The sequence below is a fragment of the Dioszegia hungarica genome (assembly GCF_025882075.1).
Source record: "Dioszegia hungarica strain PDD-24b-2 chromosome Unknown MKK02contig_6, whole genome shotgun sequence".
Lineage (NCBI taxonomy): Eukaryota > Fungi > Basidiomycota > Tremellomycetes > Tremellales > Bulleribasidiaceae > Dioszegia > Dioszegia hungarica.
The window spans coordinates 1,022,436-1,038,219 of record NW_026515768.1 but is presented as its reverse complement, the minus strand read 5'-3'; the positions used below and the strand labels follow the sequence as shown (position 1 = coordinate 1,038,219).

Below are 15,784 nucleotides of genomic sequence, written 5' to 3'. Positions count from 1 at the left end.
ACCCTGGTCTTACGCGGAGACTGCAGCAAGACTGTCGTGCGTGATCACTATGACAGGAGGGGCTGGCGAGGTCGGAAGCTGCTTATTGGCCTAGGACGTTCGACCGCGCTAACAAGTCAACTCGACTTTCGGAGCTTGCTGGCGTGAGTCTACCGTGACGCTGTGGCTGTTTCATGTCATCTCCCCCCGCACGTACCCCCTAGTCGACCTCCGGGTTCTTGAACTACATACCAGCTCCGGGGATAGGGCGCCCGACGATGAAAGTTCCAAGCATTGTGTGAGAGTCCTTTGAGAGGTATAAATGGAGAGGAGCGAGAAATCGAGGGAAACAACGCTGTTGACGAGGTCAGCCGAACAGTGGCCACATCTCTGCCCTTCCCCATACCAGAGAAGGCATAAGGCGGTCACGGACTAGCCTCATGTATCAACGGACCACGACCGCTAGCGCCGAGCTCGTGCCGCACCCTGTCCCGGCTCACCATATCGCCGATCCAGCATGCATCAGAGACCACAGAAGCTTGTGTCATGTATGGTACGATAGGCTAGTGTCCTGGCTACACTCAAACGTCTGTGAGCTCATGCCAGAGTAGTACAGTCAACACGAGCGCCGTCTGCCCAAACCGCCACATCTGATCCGACTCTCGTCCTCCGCACCACATTGCCGTTTCCTCATGCGTCCTCCATGCTACGCTCTTACTCCTGCTCCCAGAAGATACCAGGCTTCTTGACTATCGATACGCGCTCAAAGCGACACCATACATGCACTTGACGTCTTGAACGACCTCGACGGCTAAACGCCACACTCATCCCGCATTCCGTCCCGGCGCGCCGTACTACCGATACAGCATGCATCAGGCACCACAGATGATCAGAGTTGCTCCTGTGCGATAGCCTAGCATCCTGGCTACACCCCAGACGCATTTGAGCCCATGTCAGAGTGGCACAGCCGACAGGAGCACCGTCTCCCCAGACCGCCACACTCGACCCGCCTTCCGTCCTCCGCATTCAACTACCGATTTCTCACGCATCACGCATGCCACGCTGTTACTTCCACCTCCAGACGATGCTCCGGCGTCTTGGCTATCGTCTCATGCAAAAAGCAAGCCGATGCATGCATGCAGAGAGGCGTCGAGACAAAAAGAAATTCTCCACCAGGGAATCGAACCCTGCTCTTATCCGCGCCAACTTTTTAGGGTTCAACTCTCTAATGAGAGGGATATATACTAGCCAATATACTAGTGAAGATTGGTGAAAGGCTTCTGGTATTTACATGTATAATCCGCTTGCAGAACAACTCACCAGGAGGTCACTGCGTATCGAACGAGTGTCGTTCGCCGAAGCGCCGAAGAGCCCGCTGGTTTCTGTCGTCGAGCCGCTCTCCTGTCTTCTCCTGTGCAGAGCAGTATTGAGATCGATAGAATACATGCTGGATATACGCTGGATATAAGTTGGATATACCGCTGATGCGCCGCGCCGCAATAAGCAGCAAGCACGGCCAGGCACGCGTACGGCCGATGGGAAGGCGTCAATCAAATTCCGAGGTTGCGTCAGGTAAGATTGGCGCGTGGGCAAATGGCCTTGATGAAGGCTAAGCGAAGTGTTCCACGATCCGACAGATCTGATTCCCAGAGACCACTTCCATTGCTCATAGGTGGACACCTATGGGCGGACATTTACCTCTGTCTACCTCTCGGCTCCTCTCGGCTCTCCTGCTTTCGTCCGCGGCACTGACCCCATCCAGCGGCTCCTGTGGTGTCCGCAACCCTCCGCAACTCCCCCGCTCTCCGGCGGAAGTGCTCCGCGTATCAGCCGTGCCCAAATTACGGGCCAAGCTTTCGATAGTTGGTAGAGAAGCAAGGGCGCCTTTTGTTCTTTTGATGCCATTACGTTTGATTGGGTCATCGAAGATTTTTAGCCCCGGAAGGTCTCAGCTGGCCAAGCCCGCCGCGGCGCCACCACAGCTCGCAACTGATATCTAGCCGTCAATTCTGCCTCTGATTGCAGATTGGAGATGACAGCCTACGGGTACCCTGAGTTACCATTAGACGCATATGCTTCTGAGGATTTCGGTGGCGCTCTAGATCGGCACGCGGCCTCGGTTCGGCTCTCGCGCTCGGCAGTGGAGGGTGGGGAAGGACGGACTCCGCATTCGTGGGTATGTGTGTGGGTCGAACTCGGTCTCCGGTGTTATCACTATAGCTAGAGGCGTACAGCGATATGAGGCCACTTGAACCTCTTCTCACTCATCCTCACATACCAGCTTTCCCCTGTAGTTTCACTCTCGGCCGCCAGACACTCGGAGACGGCGCTAGGCGACTCGGTGCCTGCACGGGGTAGATCTTGTTTCAGCTCGATACAACTTGGTGAGTGGAGCGGATCTTGCTGTAAGCGAGTGTGGCTGTCGAGTGCCACATGCAGGGGCGAAAGGAGGGGTTGTGTGTGCAAGTTGTGTGTATTGATCCAACCTTAGGGGCGCGCTGTCTCGGATTGACGGTGCAAAAGTCTTTTGTCCCCCTCCCTCGCTCAACTACACCTCATACACCCTCATCGCTCGACAGAATAGCCCATCCCTTCGCATCAGAGACAACCCGCCACCTCCACTGTCTCACCCCGTTCCAGGCTTATCGATATCGCAGGACTCGCCGGCTGGACCGGGTTGAACGACTCCCACACAGATCAGCGCGAAGCGCGGCCGGTGGTTCTAGCCTACCATCTTGGCCGCTACCATGACGAGCGTCAACTCGAGCCCTCGTCACTCTTCCCGTCCTATCGGTATCCGGCCCAACATGTCGTATCCTCGAGAGCCGGAATCCACCACCCCTCCTTACTCTTCGGCGGACGAGATGCGCCCTCCACCCTCACATACGCGGCCCATGATGATGCCCCGCCCATCCGACCCCTCCTTCTATACCGACCCCAGCGGCTCGACCAACTCTCCCGGCTGGATGGACCCCCGGCTTCTCGCCGGTACCCCTCACCCCCAGCCCGCCTTCTCCCCTCCCCAGTACGCCTCTGGATCCAGCTCGAACGGCTTCAGCTACTATCCCTCCAGCTACCCCACCAATACCTACTTTTCCCAACCCTACCCCCTTCCCCCTCCTCAGACACCCGCCATCGTCGACCCAGACACCGACTCGGAGACACTGAAACACTTTGTCTACTCTACCGACACGACCCAGGCGTCCCCGTCAAAACTAAACAAACCGCCAGGTCGTCCGCCCAACGCGTGGATCATCTACCGCTCGGATATGCTCCGCGCTATCGCCAACGGCCAGCATCTTCCCGGCCTCGATGCGGTCATGGCCGAGTCAGGCATCTCTAGCAATGAGCAGTCGGGCGCGGATGATGGGAATACTACCAGCGGGGGCGAGGGACCCATCAAAAAGGTCAAGAAGAAGAAGCCAAAGAAGGGGTCCAAGGAGCCTACGGCGGGGATGCTCACTTTGGGCAAGGGCAAGACGGGGAGAGGTATTCCCCAGGCGGATGTCAGCAAGTTGATCAGTATGATGTGGGCGAGGGAGCAGCCGGTCGTCAAGAAGCAGTACGAGCTGCAGAGTCAGGTGCAAAAGCGAGAGGTGAGTCATCGTCTGACCAGAGCTGATGGTAGCACATGCAAAAGTACCCCGACTACAAGTTTCAGCCGATGAAGAAGGCCGACAAGGTGCGGTTGAGGGAGCAGCGCGAGCGGGAGAGGGCGGAAGTCAAGGAGCAAAAGAAGGCCGAAAAGCTTGTGGAGAGGCATGCGGCTGCAGGGCGTGAGTACGATTGGCGATTGAGCTGATGATAGAACCTGGAGTCAAGCGAAAGACACGCCGCAAGGCACCCGCGTCGACCCCGTACGGTGCGGACATGTCTCGGACAAGGTCTGGATCAGTGGCGGAGCCTAAAGAAGGTATGTCACGCTTTGGCTAAGCTGATGTTAGAACCGCATTATTCAATGTACCCCTTCCCGATGCCCAGAGACTCCCTTCCATCCCTCGCCAACGAGTCTCAAGCGCCGAGCACTCACTACGCCCACTCCTCTCTGCCTCCTCCTCTACCCGCTCCGCCACTCGAGGTTAATTATCACCACCAGAACCCTGCACCGCCCGCACCCGCCGCAGAGATCCCTCCCGTCCCGGCGCTCTACCCCACCTGGACCGAGATCCCCGATCTTGGCCCCGCATACGCCGTCCCGTTCATCTTCGAGCCCATTCCCCTCAGCGGCGAAGAGTTCAGCATGGACATGTTGCAGCCGCTGTCAGAGGGTATGGACGCCGGTGCCGATGCGCTGGCGGCGCTATGGTGTTCTGTCGAGGAGGAGACGGAGGATACGACGAATCACTGGGACTCGACGTCAAACGAAGCGATGCAAGCTTGGTCAGAGCTAGGATGTGAGTCAAGGTCTAGTATCAGCTGATCATTAGCGTATCCCACGTACCCCAACCAAGTGGAACTGTCCACCTCGATCGCCGAGCAAATCGCGCAAGACTGGCAGGCGAGCCAGGCCCTGGCGTACCCCGACCAGCCGCTGCAGCCGGTCTACGACTCCTCCCTCAACTATATCCAGGTGCCGTATTACAATTACTCGCACCTGCCCGGAACGCCCGGTGCGGGCTCATCAGTCACCTCTCCGCTCGACGCCGGCAGCTCCAGCGGACCTTTCCTCTCCTCCAACCAGCCCCTCTCTCCTGTCGAGCCATGGTCCGCCCAGGCTGTCGACGCCATCCCTTTCCGGCAGGTATCCAGCGGCTCGAACAGGCTCGCTTCCTCCTCCTCCTACGTCTCCAGCCAACTCTCGCCCCAGGCGCACAGCGTCCCTCGCCATGTATCATCCTCCGCCTTCCCCTCTACGGCACTCTCGGTCGAATCGGGCGGATGGACGGATCGGAGCGTGTCATTCTCGGCCTTTGCGCCGCATGCGGAGGAGTTGGATGATTTGTTCTGGGATGACGAGGCGGACAACAAGGGGATGGAAGGCGGATCGGGAGAGGGTAGTCAGGCGGCACCGACACCAGAGTCCAACTCGACCGTCTCGCCTATCACCAATAACGAGTCGTCAAGCGACAACAGCGCGAGGTCGGACCCGCCAAGGAATGTAAGGAGACCCAGAACGGTCGGGGCGGCGTTTGCAGAGTCAAGTCAGGGTGGGGATTAGGATCGAGTATCAGAAATATCAGCGTACTCGCATCAGATTGTGTAGATTGGTTAGAACATCTTGTATATATCTAGTGATTTTGGGAATCTTGCGGGATGCAAACATGTACTCGATACAGTCAAGGTAGTCGACATGTACTATGCACCGCGGAGCACTGGGGTCAGCACAAGTCTCGCAGGAGACTTACGCCAAGATTTCTCATCCTCGTGATCGTCACTCTCCCGCCTATCCCCCCCTGGCTCTTCGGCATACAGCCCATCCGCTCAGGTTACGCTCCAGAGAACATATTGTCTAGCTCTGCGGAATCAGCTAATCCTCCCGCGCTGACTGGCAACTCACCCTTATCCAGATCTTCTTTCCCTCTTGGTGGTCGCCGCTCTCCTCGCCCCTTGCCCCTTCCTCCCCCACCTCTCCTGCTCCCACTGTCATCGCCACCTCTTATCTGCACCAACTCCGCATCCAAATCCTCCGCAGTAGCTGCTCCCCTACTCGCTACTCTTCCTCCTCTTCCCCTTTGGCCCCCACCCCTCCCTAATCTCCTCGCCAGATCCCTCCCCTCTCCGCCTTCCCCACCTCCAGTCCAACCCATCACCTCCTGCTCCTCATCCCTCCATGATCGCGCATACGGACTATTCCGCTTCGTCTCTGCCACCTCCTTGCCCGCTCTCCGCCCGTGCCGCTTGTACCACTCGGACGTCTTGGCGTCCTGCCGCAGCTGCTTGTCCCCCTCGACGGCGAACCGGACCGTCACGCGCGCGTGTGGGTCGACACCCTCCAAAAACGTCATCGCCGCGGGTTCGGGCGCTGATACGGACGACTCGGCCAACGAGTCCATCGCGGTGCCGCTTCGGAACCCGCCGCGTCCTCTCCGCTTGACCCCGTCGGTCTCGGTAGACTCGCCGAGTAGCTCCTCGCCGGCCTTGCTGGGCATATTCTCCGCTATTACCTGCGCGAATAGCGAGGGCGGGAAGGAATGCGCAGAGCGCTCGAGAAGAGGGTCGTCCCCTTCGGCCGGGTCAAAGCCGGCTTTGGAAAGGATGGTGAGGGCGAGTAGCGAGGCTGAAGGGGAAGGGAAGAGGAGGTGAAGGGAGGTGTCGTTCAGCCATTCAATACCTGAGATCAGCACAGTCAATTTGATGACATACCCATGACGGTGGTACCCATGCTGGTGACCCAGCTAAAGATCTTGCTTGTGGATAGGTGCTTGATGAGATCTGACCGGAGGTAGAGGGCGTTATGCCGTATTGCCGATGGGGCCGAGGCAGATACGACATCTGCATGTCAGTTGTGCTACTACAGTCAAGGGACACGACAGCTTACTCAGCCATTCGGTGGGATCGTGCTCGTCCAGCTGCTCCGCGAGCGCTGCGATGCGCTACAAGTCAGCTCTGATCTTGCAGAAGGCCGAATGACCCACTGGGTCACGCATAGCCCTCGCCTCTCCATCCAGATGTATCACCGCCGGGCTATCCTCCAGGAGGTACACCTTGCCGTGTGACATCCTGCTCATGAGGTCCGCTACATGGGCAGGGACGGCCGGCTGGAACTCGTCCAGAGGTCTGTCGAGCGCGTCGGGTATGGCTGGATCTACCGCCATTTCCTCTGAGGGGTGAGGAGGGGATGGTGGCGGAGTGGCATCGTAGGGGAGGGCAGACATTGTAGGTGTACTAGGAGGATATGTGAAAGCTTGCTGTTGTGGCTGTCATTGCAAAGTCAAAGTCAGGCTGGGTGGGGGAGATTGACTTTCCCACGGTGGCCTGAAGTACGCACGGGCCTGGCTGTCGCTGTAGCTGTACGTCATCGCTCCACCGCCTCGAGCTGCTCGCGCTGCAAGGTGTATCGCGCTAAGACCTCCCTCGTTCCGCACTCAATACACTCAGCTTGTCTCTCATCTCCTAGCACAGACTCCGCCAAGCTCGGTCACCCATCACAGCGTCAGAAAGAAGGCTATTCGTCTCGAACCCGCTTCTTCCAACCCCTTTGCTCCTAAACTCAACCAAAGCCTTTCCCTGACACGTCCTTGCTTTGTCAACTCTACTCTTCCACGCTTCACGCCTACCCCCTTCCAGCTTCAGCTACCAACCACCACCATGTCATTCTTCAAGCGCAAGAAGGAGAACCTCATCCCGCCTGTACAGGCCGACCCCAAAAAGCCTGACCCGTACGCCAATAGCGGGGCCTCCCAAAACTACAGCGGCGGAGGAGACCCTTACGCCTCGTCACAGTCCCGAGGCGGAGGCGGTGGTGATCCGTACGCGAATCGCGGCGCTCCCGACCCTTATGCCACCTCGGGTGGCGGTGGCGGAGGTGGCAACCCGTATGCTCGGGATGCGCCCAATCCGGCCGACGCGGCGCGGAACGAGCTCTTTGCTGGCTATACCTCCCCGGCCAAGCCCAAGCCGGAGAGGCAGTATGGGTACGAGGGGAGGGAGCAGGAGCAGGACTTTGATGAAGATGAAGAGATTGAGGGGATCAAGCAGGAGATGAGGGGTATCAAGCAGGACAGTTTGGCCAGTACCCGGTATGTCGTTCTCTACATTCAAAGTGTGCTGAGCTGACTTTTAGAAACGCGTTGAGGCTGGCTCGAGAGGCGGAGGAGACCGCGAGGGGAACCGTCGCCAAGTTGGCCGATCAGTCCGGTATGCTACTCCCTCACCGCTGAGACCACTGCTGATTGGCAGAACGCATTGCCAACTCGGAGCGCTACCTCGACATGGCCAAAGCCAACAACCTGCGTGCCGAGGACAAGGCGGCCGAGCTCAAACAGCTCAACAAGAGTATCTTCCGCCCCGTCGTGGTCTGGAACAAGGTCAGTCTTTAGTCCCCCCCTTAGACTCGGCTGACATCTCAGGAGGGCAAACGCCAAGCGCAAGAAAACAAGATCAACGAGCGGCACCTCAACGAGCGTGCCGACCGCAACAAGGCCATCGGCGACATTTCCGATACGCGGCAGCGACTCGGTGCGGCCACTGGACCCGACTACGGCGGCTCTACCGCGCGCGTCCCCCTCCCCGGAGAGTCGCAGGCGCGCAAGGACGCTCGGGCCAAGTACCAGGTCGAAGCGACCGCGTCGGACGACGAGCTCGAGGATGAGCTCGACGAGAACCTGGATGAGACGTACGAGGTGACCAAGCGGCTTAAGAAGCTCGCGACGGCCATGGGGGACGAGGTGACGGGTCAGAACCAACGTCTGGGGCGGGTCACGGGCAAGACGGAGGATCTCGAGTTTGCGGTGGGGCAGAACACCGAGAGGCTCAAGAGGATCAAGTAGGCGTGCTCAGGTGTGGATGGTCATGTTGGTCTTGTATTGCGATATGCATAGGTCCTTGGTAAATCGTGCTCGGCCCAGTCTCGATCTCCATCTTCATCGCTCGTGCATCATGCTCATGGCCTCACGGGCTGCAATTGCTCACCTGTACCTCCACCCAAGGAATGCTGGAACAACTCCTCGCTTGAGCCGCAGACTCCTTTCTGCTTCTTCCATACACCTCACATATCTATCTATCACCAGGTCTGTCCGCCTTGGACTTCCGAGACTCGTGTCACAAGCTACCCTCTGCGGCTGCGCCAATCCCGTCGCTTCCTGACGCACTGTGCCAGGCCAGGCCGAGGTACCCACGGACCCTGTCACATCAACAATGGCTGTCTCCACGACAGGCGCGCTGCCGCCTCCCGACTATGCTGCATCCCAGCCGCAGATCATGGTAGCGCCTCTGCCGGACGCTGCTAGCTTCTTCTGCGGCCCGTCAGTCCAGGGCGAGGTGTTTGTTAAGGGTCTAGGAGAGCAGGGAGGGCAAAGGGGTGTGAAGCATTTGTAAGTCCCATCAAAGCGTCATTGGTTCAACGCTGAAGGGCAGATCCGTCAAGCTGTATCTCGTCAATCGTCTCCCTGATCATCCGGATATCGAGCTACACGAGTTCTCAGACCAAGTTATCTGGCCATCATCCCTCGCATCATCCACATCGAGATCCTCCTCCTCGACCTCCTTTCCTGCCGTCCACCAATTCTCCATATCCCTCCCCTCCCCGTCGTCCGACACACCCAGCTCTAGAGGTCTTCCCGGCACACTCAACCTCTCCGAGGTCCGGAAAGGCGAAATCAAATGGTGGCTCCGTGTCACCCTCTCTCTCGCTTCGGGCGACGTGCACGAGGATATCCAGGTTGAGGGGACTCCTCAAGTCGAAGAGACGGAGGAAGGGATGGGAAATGAAGCCGAGGCTGTACTCGACAAGATGGGCGTCATTACCCGACTACTCGTCGAAGACCCGTCACCCAGGCTCGGATCGCTCCTCCGCCTCGGCGTTGAGCTGCGGCCAAAGGAACGGCAACGACAGGCGGTAGCGGATCTGGCTACCCAGCCTGACCCCAAAGCGTCACTCCGCGCGCTCAGGCGGGTCCGGGTGGAGCTATATCGGCTTGTCCATATCCACGTCCCTGGCGCCGGCTCATCCACCTCCCCAGGCGAAACACGGGAACACCTCACACTCCTGCACGCCTCCGGCAAATCCCTGCGCTACCCCGGCTCCGCCCATCCCCCTCTACGCGTCCTCTTCACCCTCCCCACCGCACAGCTCGGATCGACCGTCGACCAAACATGGGGCGAAGTCTCTATGAGCGCCCCGTATCACACCGTCACCTTCTTTGTCCGCGTCAGCCTCGGTTTCGGCGCGCTGGCCGAGGTGGCGCCAGAGGAGATGCGGGATTTTGTCGTGGAGCAGAGCATAGATATACGGCCCAGAGCGTGGAGAGTGCCGAGAGCGGTCAGTGGGCAGGAGGACGCAGACGGGGAGGTGGAGATGAGCGAGGAGGAATGGGCGAAAGAGGCGTATAGGCGTAAAGGGCGAGATAGGGTCGGTGAGGTGGGGACATATCGACCGGCAGACCACGATGGACCACCAGGCTTCGACGAGGCGGGACCGAGTACAAGTCAGGCTCCGATGGTGCCAGATACGGGCGGATCGAGCAGTGGAGGTGGACTGCCTACCTTCCTCGAGAGTCAGGCGGCATCGGGCTCACCGGCCATGGGCGGTGCAGAGGATCTGAGCGGTCCAGATTTAGAGGATAGAACTACAGCGGTCGGACGAAGGGGAAGTCTAGGAGGGGAACTCGGGACATGGGTCGAGGTGAGTTCTCATAGTGGCTCCAGCTGACCAGCAGTATGATGGATACGAAACCTTTTCGGTCGCTCCACCTAGCGTATCTGCCTCGTTCGGCGCGTCTGGGAGCATGGACCCACCACATCCGGATGATGAGGATGTCAACCTTGCTGGCGGACTGGCGGCCCGGCTGGGTCTGAGTGCACCCGTCGGAGGGGCGGGCGGGATGGCCTTGATGGAGCAGCTAGGGCTAGGCGAGGGGACCCGAGTGATCGATCTCCAGGTGAGCTTTTGCTCGAGGTAGAGCTGACAGCCAGGATGATCTCCCTCCAGGGATCGACGAACCCTCCCTCCCCGCTCTTCCCACATTCACCCAGTCGATCCACCCCTCCAGTCGGTATCGCGTCGCGCCTCATCCCCTCTCGCCATCCCCACCACCACCCCACTCCAGCCTCGCCCCGCCCGGTACAGCATCGCATGACGTATCGCCCCCGTCATTCGCAGCGTCCGAAGCGGCCCAAGCGAGCGGGACGGGTGTCGGGGCGGCGGTCAGGCGGGGATCGCACGGTCAGAGTCTGGATCTGCTGGGTGCGCAAAGGGCAGCAGGGGAGATGAGCGGTGGGGCCGTCACGCCGCCACCTCCGATTGAGGCGGGAGAGGGGAGGGAGGCGCCGCCTGGGTACTTTGGAGGCGCGCCTGCAGGGGCAGGTGGCGGCCCGCCCGCGTACAGCTGATCATGCCTGTCTATTGAGGGCACTTACAGACACCCAAGCGCATGCATCTGATATGAGAATCTACGGCAGCGCTCCAACGAGGGCCAAAGACCCCCAGATCGGCAAAGTCGCCCACACTCCCGTCCAGTACACCGTCTTTTTCGCTCTACGACTGAACGTCTCCTTCCTGATAGTCGCTTCTGATTTGCCTGTGATGTCTTTTTTCGGGCACAGAGTCTCGGCTAACTCGGAGAAGAGCCACTGCGAGCCTGATGTAGCCTCGTCGTGGCTGCGGGAGGCGCCCGACTCGGGCTTGGGCTTCTTGCGCAATCGTGCCCGAGCAGATGTCTTTGTTTCCCCTTGTGTATGGGAAGAGGTTGTCTCCTCATTGGTGGTGTAATCACCAGACTGATGGGTAGAGTATCTCCCCTTGCTGGAGCTCCACGGGTCGTTGGCCGTGTATGTGGCTGTATGGGAATGGGACGAGGTGGTGGGACGCGTGCGTAACGATCTGGCCCAGCTTTTGAACTCATCGATGGTGGTCTTCCAGGAGCCCCGGCGTGATTCAGAATCGTACTCTTCCATGAACCAGTTCGAGTCATCGTCCTTGTTGATGCGATAGGGCATGTTGTAACAGTGTAACAGGTGCAGGTATGCAAAGCAAGTATATGCGGAGGAAACGGGATGGGGTAGTGCCGGTTATGGTGATGTGTGATGGCATCGCTCCAAGACTCAACACTCACCAGTAGGACCCGATTAGTCGAAACACATCGTCGCGCTTGCCAAAGGAGCATTAGACGGAGCCTGTGCCAAATATGTTCCAAGCGCAAACGCAAAGGGGAATTCCTGTAGGGGGTTGCAGCCTTGAAGATGTCTTTCTTTGGGCGTGTCAGGTCGTCTGCGATCACTGAGCTGGAATCTTACCCGTATCGTAGGGCGTAGATGCGCCTCCGCCAGGTTTGCGCGAATCGATTTCACGGCGATGTACCGCCGCTATACGATCTGCGCGCCGATACGAGTAAGTGGGACAAGGCAAAGTAACGGGAAGGTGGCATATTGGTCTCACCTGCTGCTTCAGTGGCGGTAGTACCGGTACGGGTACATGCTCTAGGTCGTTATAGACGTCCTATATGCCTCTCTCCTCCAACTGGGGTCCCCTGTACGACGCTCCGGCAAGACATCTAGTGTAATAGATCAGCCTCTCAGCAGCAGCAGCAGCAGCATTCACCGAAAGACGCCAGACTGGAACAGTCAGTAGCCTCCGGAGCATTCGGCATCTCGACACTCCCACTCGGACCGCTCGGGGCTGGCGCTGAGTAGACCATAGAGACATTGGCGTTAGGCCCCGGTGGTCCACCTACATTCGTAGATGCGTAGTCCGGCCTGTACCAGCCACCCATTCTATGAGAAGGCGAGGTGGAGTCAGTATGGTCTGGAGCTGGAGGACCGTAGGTGGGATAGATTGGGTGAAGATGTACAGAGTTGGGTGTCGGGCGGACTGTTGCGTAACCCGTCCGAGCGCTCGGAGGATTAGTCGAGCTCTGCCGCGATTGCGATGGGCCAAAGCCGAGCCGTCTTAGGAGGAAAGAGACGGGATGATCCAACGCGAACCTCAGGATACCCAGCCTCGTACTGTCGTATGATGACATGATGGTCAGACGTGTTTGGGTAGAGTTGTCTGGAAAGCTGGAGCGAGACAATAGCAAGTAGGAAGGGAAGATGGGTCGTGCGAATGCGAAGGAGAAAGAGAGAATCATGAGTACGGACTGGCAGGCTGTGTCAGGGCAGCCTAATCGGACATTGATTTGGCTATATCGAAAGGATCACCGAGCATCTCACGCGTACCAGCAAGACTTGAAGGCGGAGGTGATAAAAGGTGCACTCGACCACGCGCCTTGGGCGCCCATGGCATGCTGAAGCGCCGGAAGGCAGCATAGAGGATAAGAGGCGATGCGGAGCGCAGAACCACACGCTCAGAAGCACTGCTCATGTCCCGTTGGAGAAGCATATACCCGCGGACACGTATGTCCAAAGTCGACCTTGTCCGGATGTCTACTCGACAGCCACAAGCAGAAGTGCCACACTCAACTCATGATCCATGATGCCCCTCCTTTTGCCACCCGACCTTTGGCCATTATCCGCTTCTGCTGCCGAGGCCGTCAAGTGGAAAAGAACTGTACCCACTCATGGTCCAGCTTACCGTCAACCGCCCCGGGGCGCAAGATAAAGACAGAAGCATACGACCGTCACCGGGTATCATCACTTGAGAGGGGGTGAACAACAGAAAAAGGTCTCCCATCTCCCAGAAGGTCACGTGCTGGGCTCAAGACTTTGGGGCCATCGCGCATGGTATGATGCAGAGTAGCTGGCCTCCTGGATCCGCACCACAGCGCAGATGGGATGGAACATCAGATCGTCCAACTTTGGCGCGCTTCGGCGGCACTAACGAACGCCTCAACTAACGACGGTAATCGATCAAGCTATTCACAATAGATGTCGCGGGATCCATCCCCGTCGCGAGTTTGCCATCCGCAAACTTTTCCAGATTTTTCATGTCACAAAGAGGCTAAGAGGATGGAGAAACACTACTAGACTATAGGTTACTTCCATGTACACTAGCTGCCTATCAGCCAGAAAGCGATCAAACACAACACCAGGAGAAAATCTCCCAGATGTCTCGGGTTAAATCCCCGCCGCCAGGTTCGAAGCCCCTTCGCCACTCGCACGTCTTGCCGTTTTTATCACGCTATACCTGCGCAAAACTGATGGAAACGCCGCCAGATTGTAGCCCGGCTTCGTGTCTACCTCTCGAGGCAAAAATCACGGCCGTATGCATAGCCAGACGGCCCAGCACAAAGGCAAAAATAGAAGTAACTCGCGACGGGGATCGAACCCGCGACATCTCCCTTAGGAAGGGAACGCGCTACCACTGCGCTACGCAAGCTTGAAATTGTGGCGGATCTCAATAGTATATAAACACATCTGTGAGAATGAGGCAATGACGTAGTTGTGATCGCCCGGTTCACGTTCAATCTTCTTGACTTCTCCTCACCTTGCATACCAACCATGCCCTCGGAGTTCCTCCATATACCGCCAGCGTACACCCTGGTGGGGCTATACCGCCTCTGTACCGACGCATCCATTCGCGGTCCGGTCTTTGACAAGGTCAAGCATGCTACTGTGCGAGGCCTTGTCGTCGGAGCGATATACGCTGCTGGAAGTTGGGGTATCCTGCGATGGGTAGTCAAGACATTCATTGTGGGCGGGCCTGGAAAATTCTTTGGGCTAGGAGGTGCAACTAGTAGGAAGGTCGCTGGGGCTGTGAGTGCGAGTGGGCGGGGAGGCGTATGGGTCGGTCTCGGGAGCTGGGGCGTGGACGTTGATCTAATACTCTGTCAGTAGCATGCTCTCCATCAAGAGTTCGCTATGGGCGGGTTACTGTGATGTGCGAGCTACCAGAGACCAGTGATATGAGCTCCCCAGTGAAAGCTGACCTCCAGACACCCACCTGCTCATCCTCCTCCCACAACTCTCCCAAATCCTCCGCTTCTTCGTCTACAAGAACCTCAAGCTCGCCCGGTCCCGGGCATACGCATTGACCGTCTCGAGCAGGCGAAAGAGTGGAGACTGGTGGTCTCAGGTGAGCTATACTAAGCTGCTTTTTTCCATTGCTAATTCCAGGGCTACATCGAAGAATGGCAACAACCCCCTACAGCTGCGCGAGGCGAAACAGGCAAGGGTTCTCACCGGGAGAAGCAAGCTAGATGGGTCAGCTGGCTGCTATGGTGGCCGACTCAGCTCGTCCTCAGGCATTGTAAGTCCACACCTCGACAATGCTGATGCCAGATCTCCTCATTCCGCTATCCCCTACCCTCCCGCTCATTGTCCCCTTCGTCACGTCCTTCCTCCGGTCCATCACGACCGCCGAATATCTGCACCAGCCATACTTTGAGGTGAAACGCATGGATCAGGGTGAAGTATGGCGCTGGGTAGAGGAGCGTAAATGGGCATACAGGGGTGAGTAGAGCCGCACTACGGTAAGGCATTGACTGATTTCAGCTTTCGGCTTTGCTGCATCTTTCCTCGAGAGTATACCTATCATCGGTCTCTTCCTCTCAATTTCCAACCGCGTCGGAGCAGCCATGTGGTAGGTCCTCCTTGCCCCTTCCCAACTAGGCTGACTTTGAAGGGCTTTCGATCTAGAGAAAAGGCAACACCTGTTCGCTCACTCCGTCCTCAAGCCACTCCCTCCGAGCATGGTCGGTCTATGGGGAACAGGTAGTATCCATGACGTCGACGTCGATATACAAAAGGCGGAGGCGGAGATTGAGCGCAAATGGGCGGAGCGTGGTGGAGGAGATATCGATCAACCGGCTGGATCGGTGGAGCTCAAAGGGCCGGGAATGGGATCAGCTCAGACAGGCAGAGAGTCGCTTTTATGATGAAGTGTATCGATCCGTGCTGCTGTGACAGACACATTATACGTCCATACCTACAAGCTCCATCGACAACATAGTACAACATCCCATCCATGTCCCCCTCACGCGCCACTCATCACTGATCTCAGCATCATCCGCTCATGCTCCATCCGACCGCAACCAGTCCGGGTCAGGTACTTCAGCGAGCTGCGTCATGTGCCTCCTGCACATCACCGTCTTCTCATCGATCGGGCCGACACGCAGCCAGGCATATCCGTCCCAGATGGCGTTCATTTCTTTGGCGGAATGGGCGCCTCGAGAGCCGTACGTGCAATTGGCAAGTTTGGCTGGAATCGGAATCACGCTGGACTGCAGGCCAGCATCCCGGATCTGTCGTAGAACCGTATCCAGTGACGGCT

At 58.0% G+C, this 15,784-nt stretch overlaps 7 protein-coding genes and 2 non-coding genes across 9 annotated transcripts; 5 read left to right on the top strand and 4 right to left on the bottom strand.

Annotated features, from left to right (window-relative positions):
- Positions 1 to 1,144: 1,144 nt before the first annotated feature.
- Positions 1,145 to 1,245, bottom strand: MKK02DRAFT_t36. The gene has a single exon. It is a non-coding gene; the product is annotated as a tRNA-Glu (tRNA).
- Positions 1,246 to 1,661: 416 nt separating this feature from the next.
- Positions 1,662 to 1,979, top strand: MKK02DRAFT_31663 (uncharacterized protein; the record flags this gene model as incomplete). Its single annotated transcript, XM_053088355.1, has 1 exon — positions 1,662 to 1,979. One exon carries the CDS (start codon positions 1,662 to 1,664, stop codon positions 1,977 to 1,979), a length of 318 nt encoding a protein of 105 aa, XP_052947952.1.
- Positions 1,980 to 2,726: 747 nt separating this feature from the next.
- MKK02DRAFT_42563 (uncharacterized protein) lies at positions 2,727 to 5,137 on the top strand (the record flags this gene model as incomplete). Its single annotated transcript, XM_053092050.1, has 5 exons — positions 2,727 to 3,575; positions 3,608 to 3,755; positions 3,788 to 3,892; positions 3,924 to 4,373; positions 4,407 to 5,137. The coding sequence occupies 5 exons, from the start codon at positions 2,727 to 2,729 to the stop codon at positions 5,135 to 5,137; spliced, it is 2,283 nt and encodes a 760-aa protein (XP_052947951.1).
- A 268-nt stretch (positions 5,138 to 5,405) lies between these two features.
- On the bottom strand, positions 5,406 to 6,794 carry MKK02DRAFT_31661 (uncharacterized protein; the record flags this gene model as incomplete). Its single annotated transcript, XM_053088354.1, has 5 exons — positions 5,406 to 5,434; positions 5,477 to 6,250; positions 6,283 to 6,411; positions 6,458 to 6,512; positions 6,555 to 6,794. 5 exons carry the CDS (start codon positions 6,792 to 6,794, stop codon positions 5,406 to 5,408), a joined length of 1,227 nt encoding a protein of 408 aa, XP_052947950.1.
- Positions 6,795 to 7,227: 433 nt separating this feature from the next.
- On the top strand, positions 7,228 to 8,408 carry MKK02DRAFT_23288 (uncharacterized protein; the record flags this gene model as incomplete). The annotated part of the gene is made up of 4 exons (XM_053086705.1): positions 7,228 to 7,658; positions 7,703 to 7,776; positions 7,819 to 7,946; positions 7,989 to 8,408. The coding sequence occupies 4 exons, from the start codon at positions 7,228 to 7,230 to the stop codon at positions 8,406 to 8,408; spliced, it is 1,053 nt and encodes a 350-aa protein (XP_052947949.1).
- Positions 8,409 to 8,775: 367 nt separating this feature from the next.
- MKK02DRAFT_42560 (uncharacterized protein) lies at positions 8,776 to 10,968 on the top strand (the record flags this gene model as incomplete). The annotated part of the gene is made up of 4 exons (XM_053092049.1): positions 8,776 to 8,951; positions 8,995 to 10,261; positions 10,296 to 10,517; positions 10,552 to 10,968. 4 exons carry the CDS (start codon positions 8,776 to 8,778, stop codon positions 10,966 to 10,968), a joined length of 2,082 nt encoding a protein of 693 aa, XP_052947948.1.
- A 60-nt stretch (positions 10,969 to 11,028) lies between these two features.
- MKK02DRAFT_42559 (uncharacterized protein) lies at positions 11,029 to 11,574 on the bottom strand (the record flags this gene model as incomplete). Its single annotated transcript, XM_053092048.1, has 1 exon — positions 11,029 to 11,574. One exon carries the CDS (start codon positions 11,572 to 11,574, stop codon positions 11,029 to 11,031), a length of 546 nt encoding a protein of 181 aa, XP_052947947.1.
- Positions 11,575 to 13,819: 2,245 nt separating this feature from the next.
- MKK02DRAFT_t35 lies at positions 13,820 to 13,891 on the bottom strand. Its single transcript has one exon. It is a non-coding gene; the product is annotated as a tRNA-Arg (tRNA).
- A 122-nt stretch (positions 13,892 to 14,013) lies between these two features.
- On the top strand, positions 14,014 to 15,389 carry MKK02DRAFT_42558 (uncharacterized protein; the record flags this gene model as incomplete). Its single annotated transcript, XM_053092047.1, has 6 exons — positions 14,014 to 14,341; positions 14,448 to 14,587; positions 14,629 to 14,761; positions 14,794 to 14,964; positions 15,007 to 15,094; positions 15,137 to 15,389. The coding sequence occupies 6 exons, from the start codon at positions 14,014 to 14,016 to the stop codon at positions 15,387 to 15,389; spliced, it is 1,113 nt and encodes a 370-aa protein (XP_052947946.1).
- Positions 15,390 to 15,784: the final 395 nt, after the last annotated feature.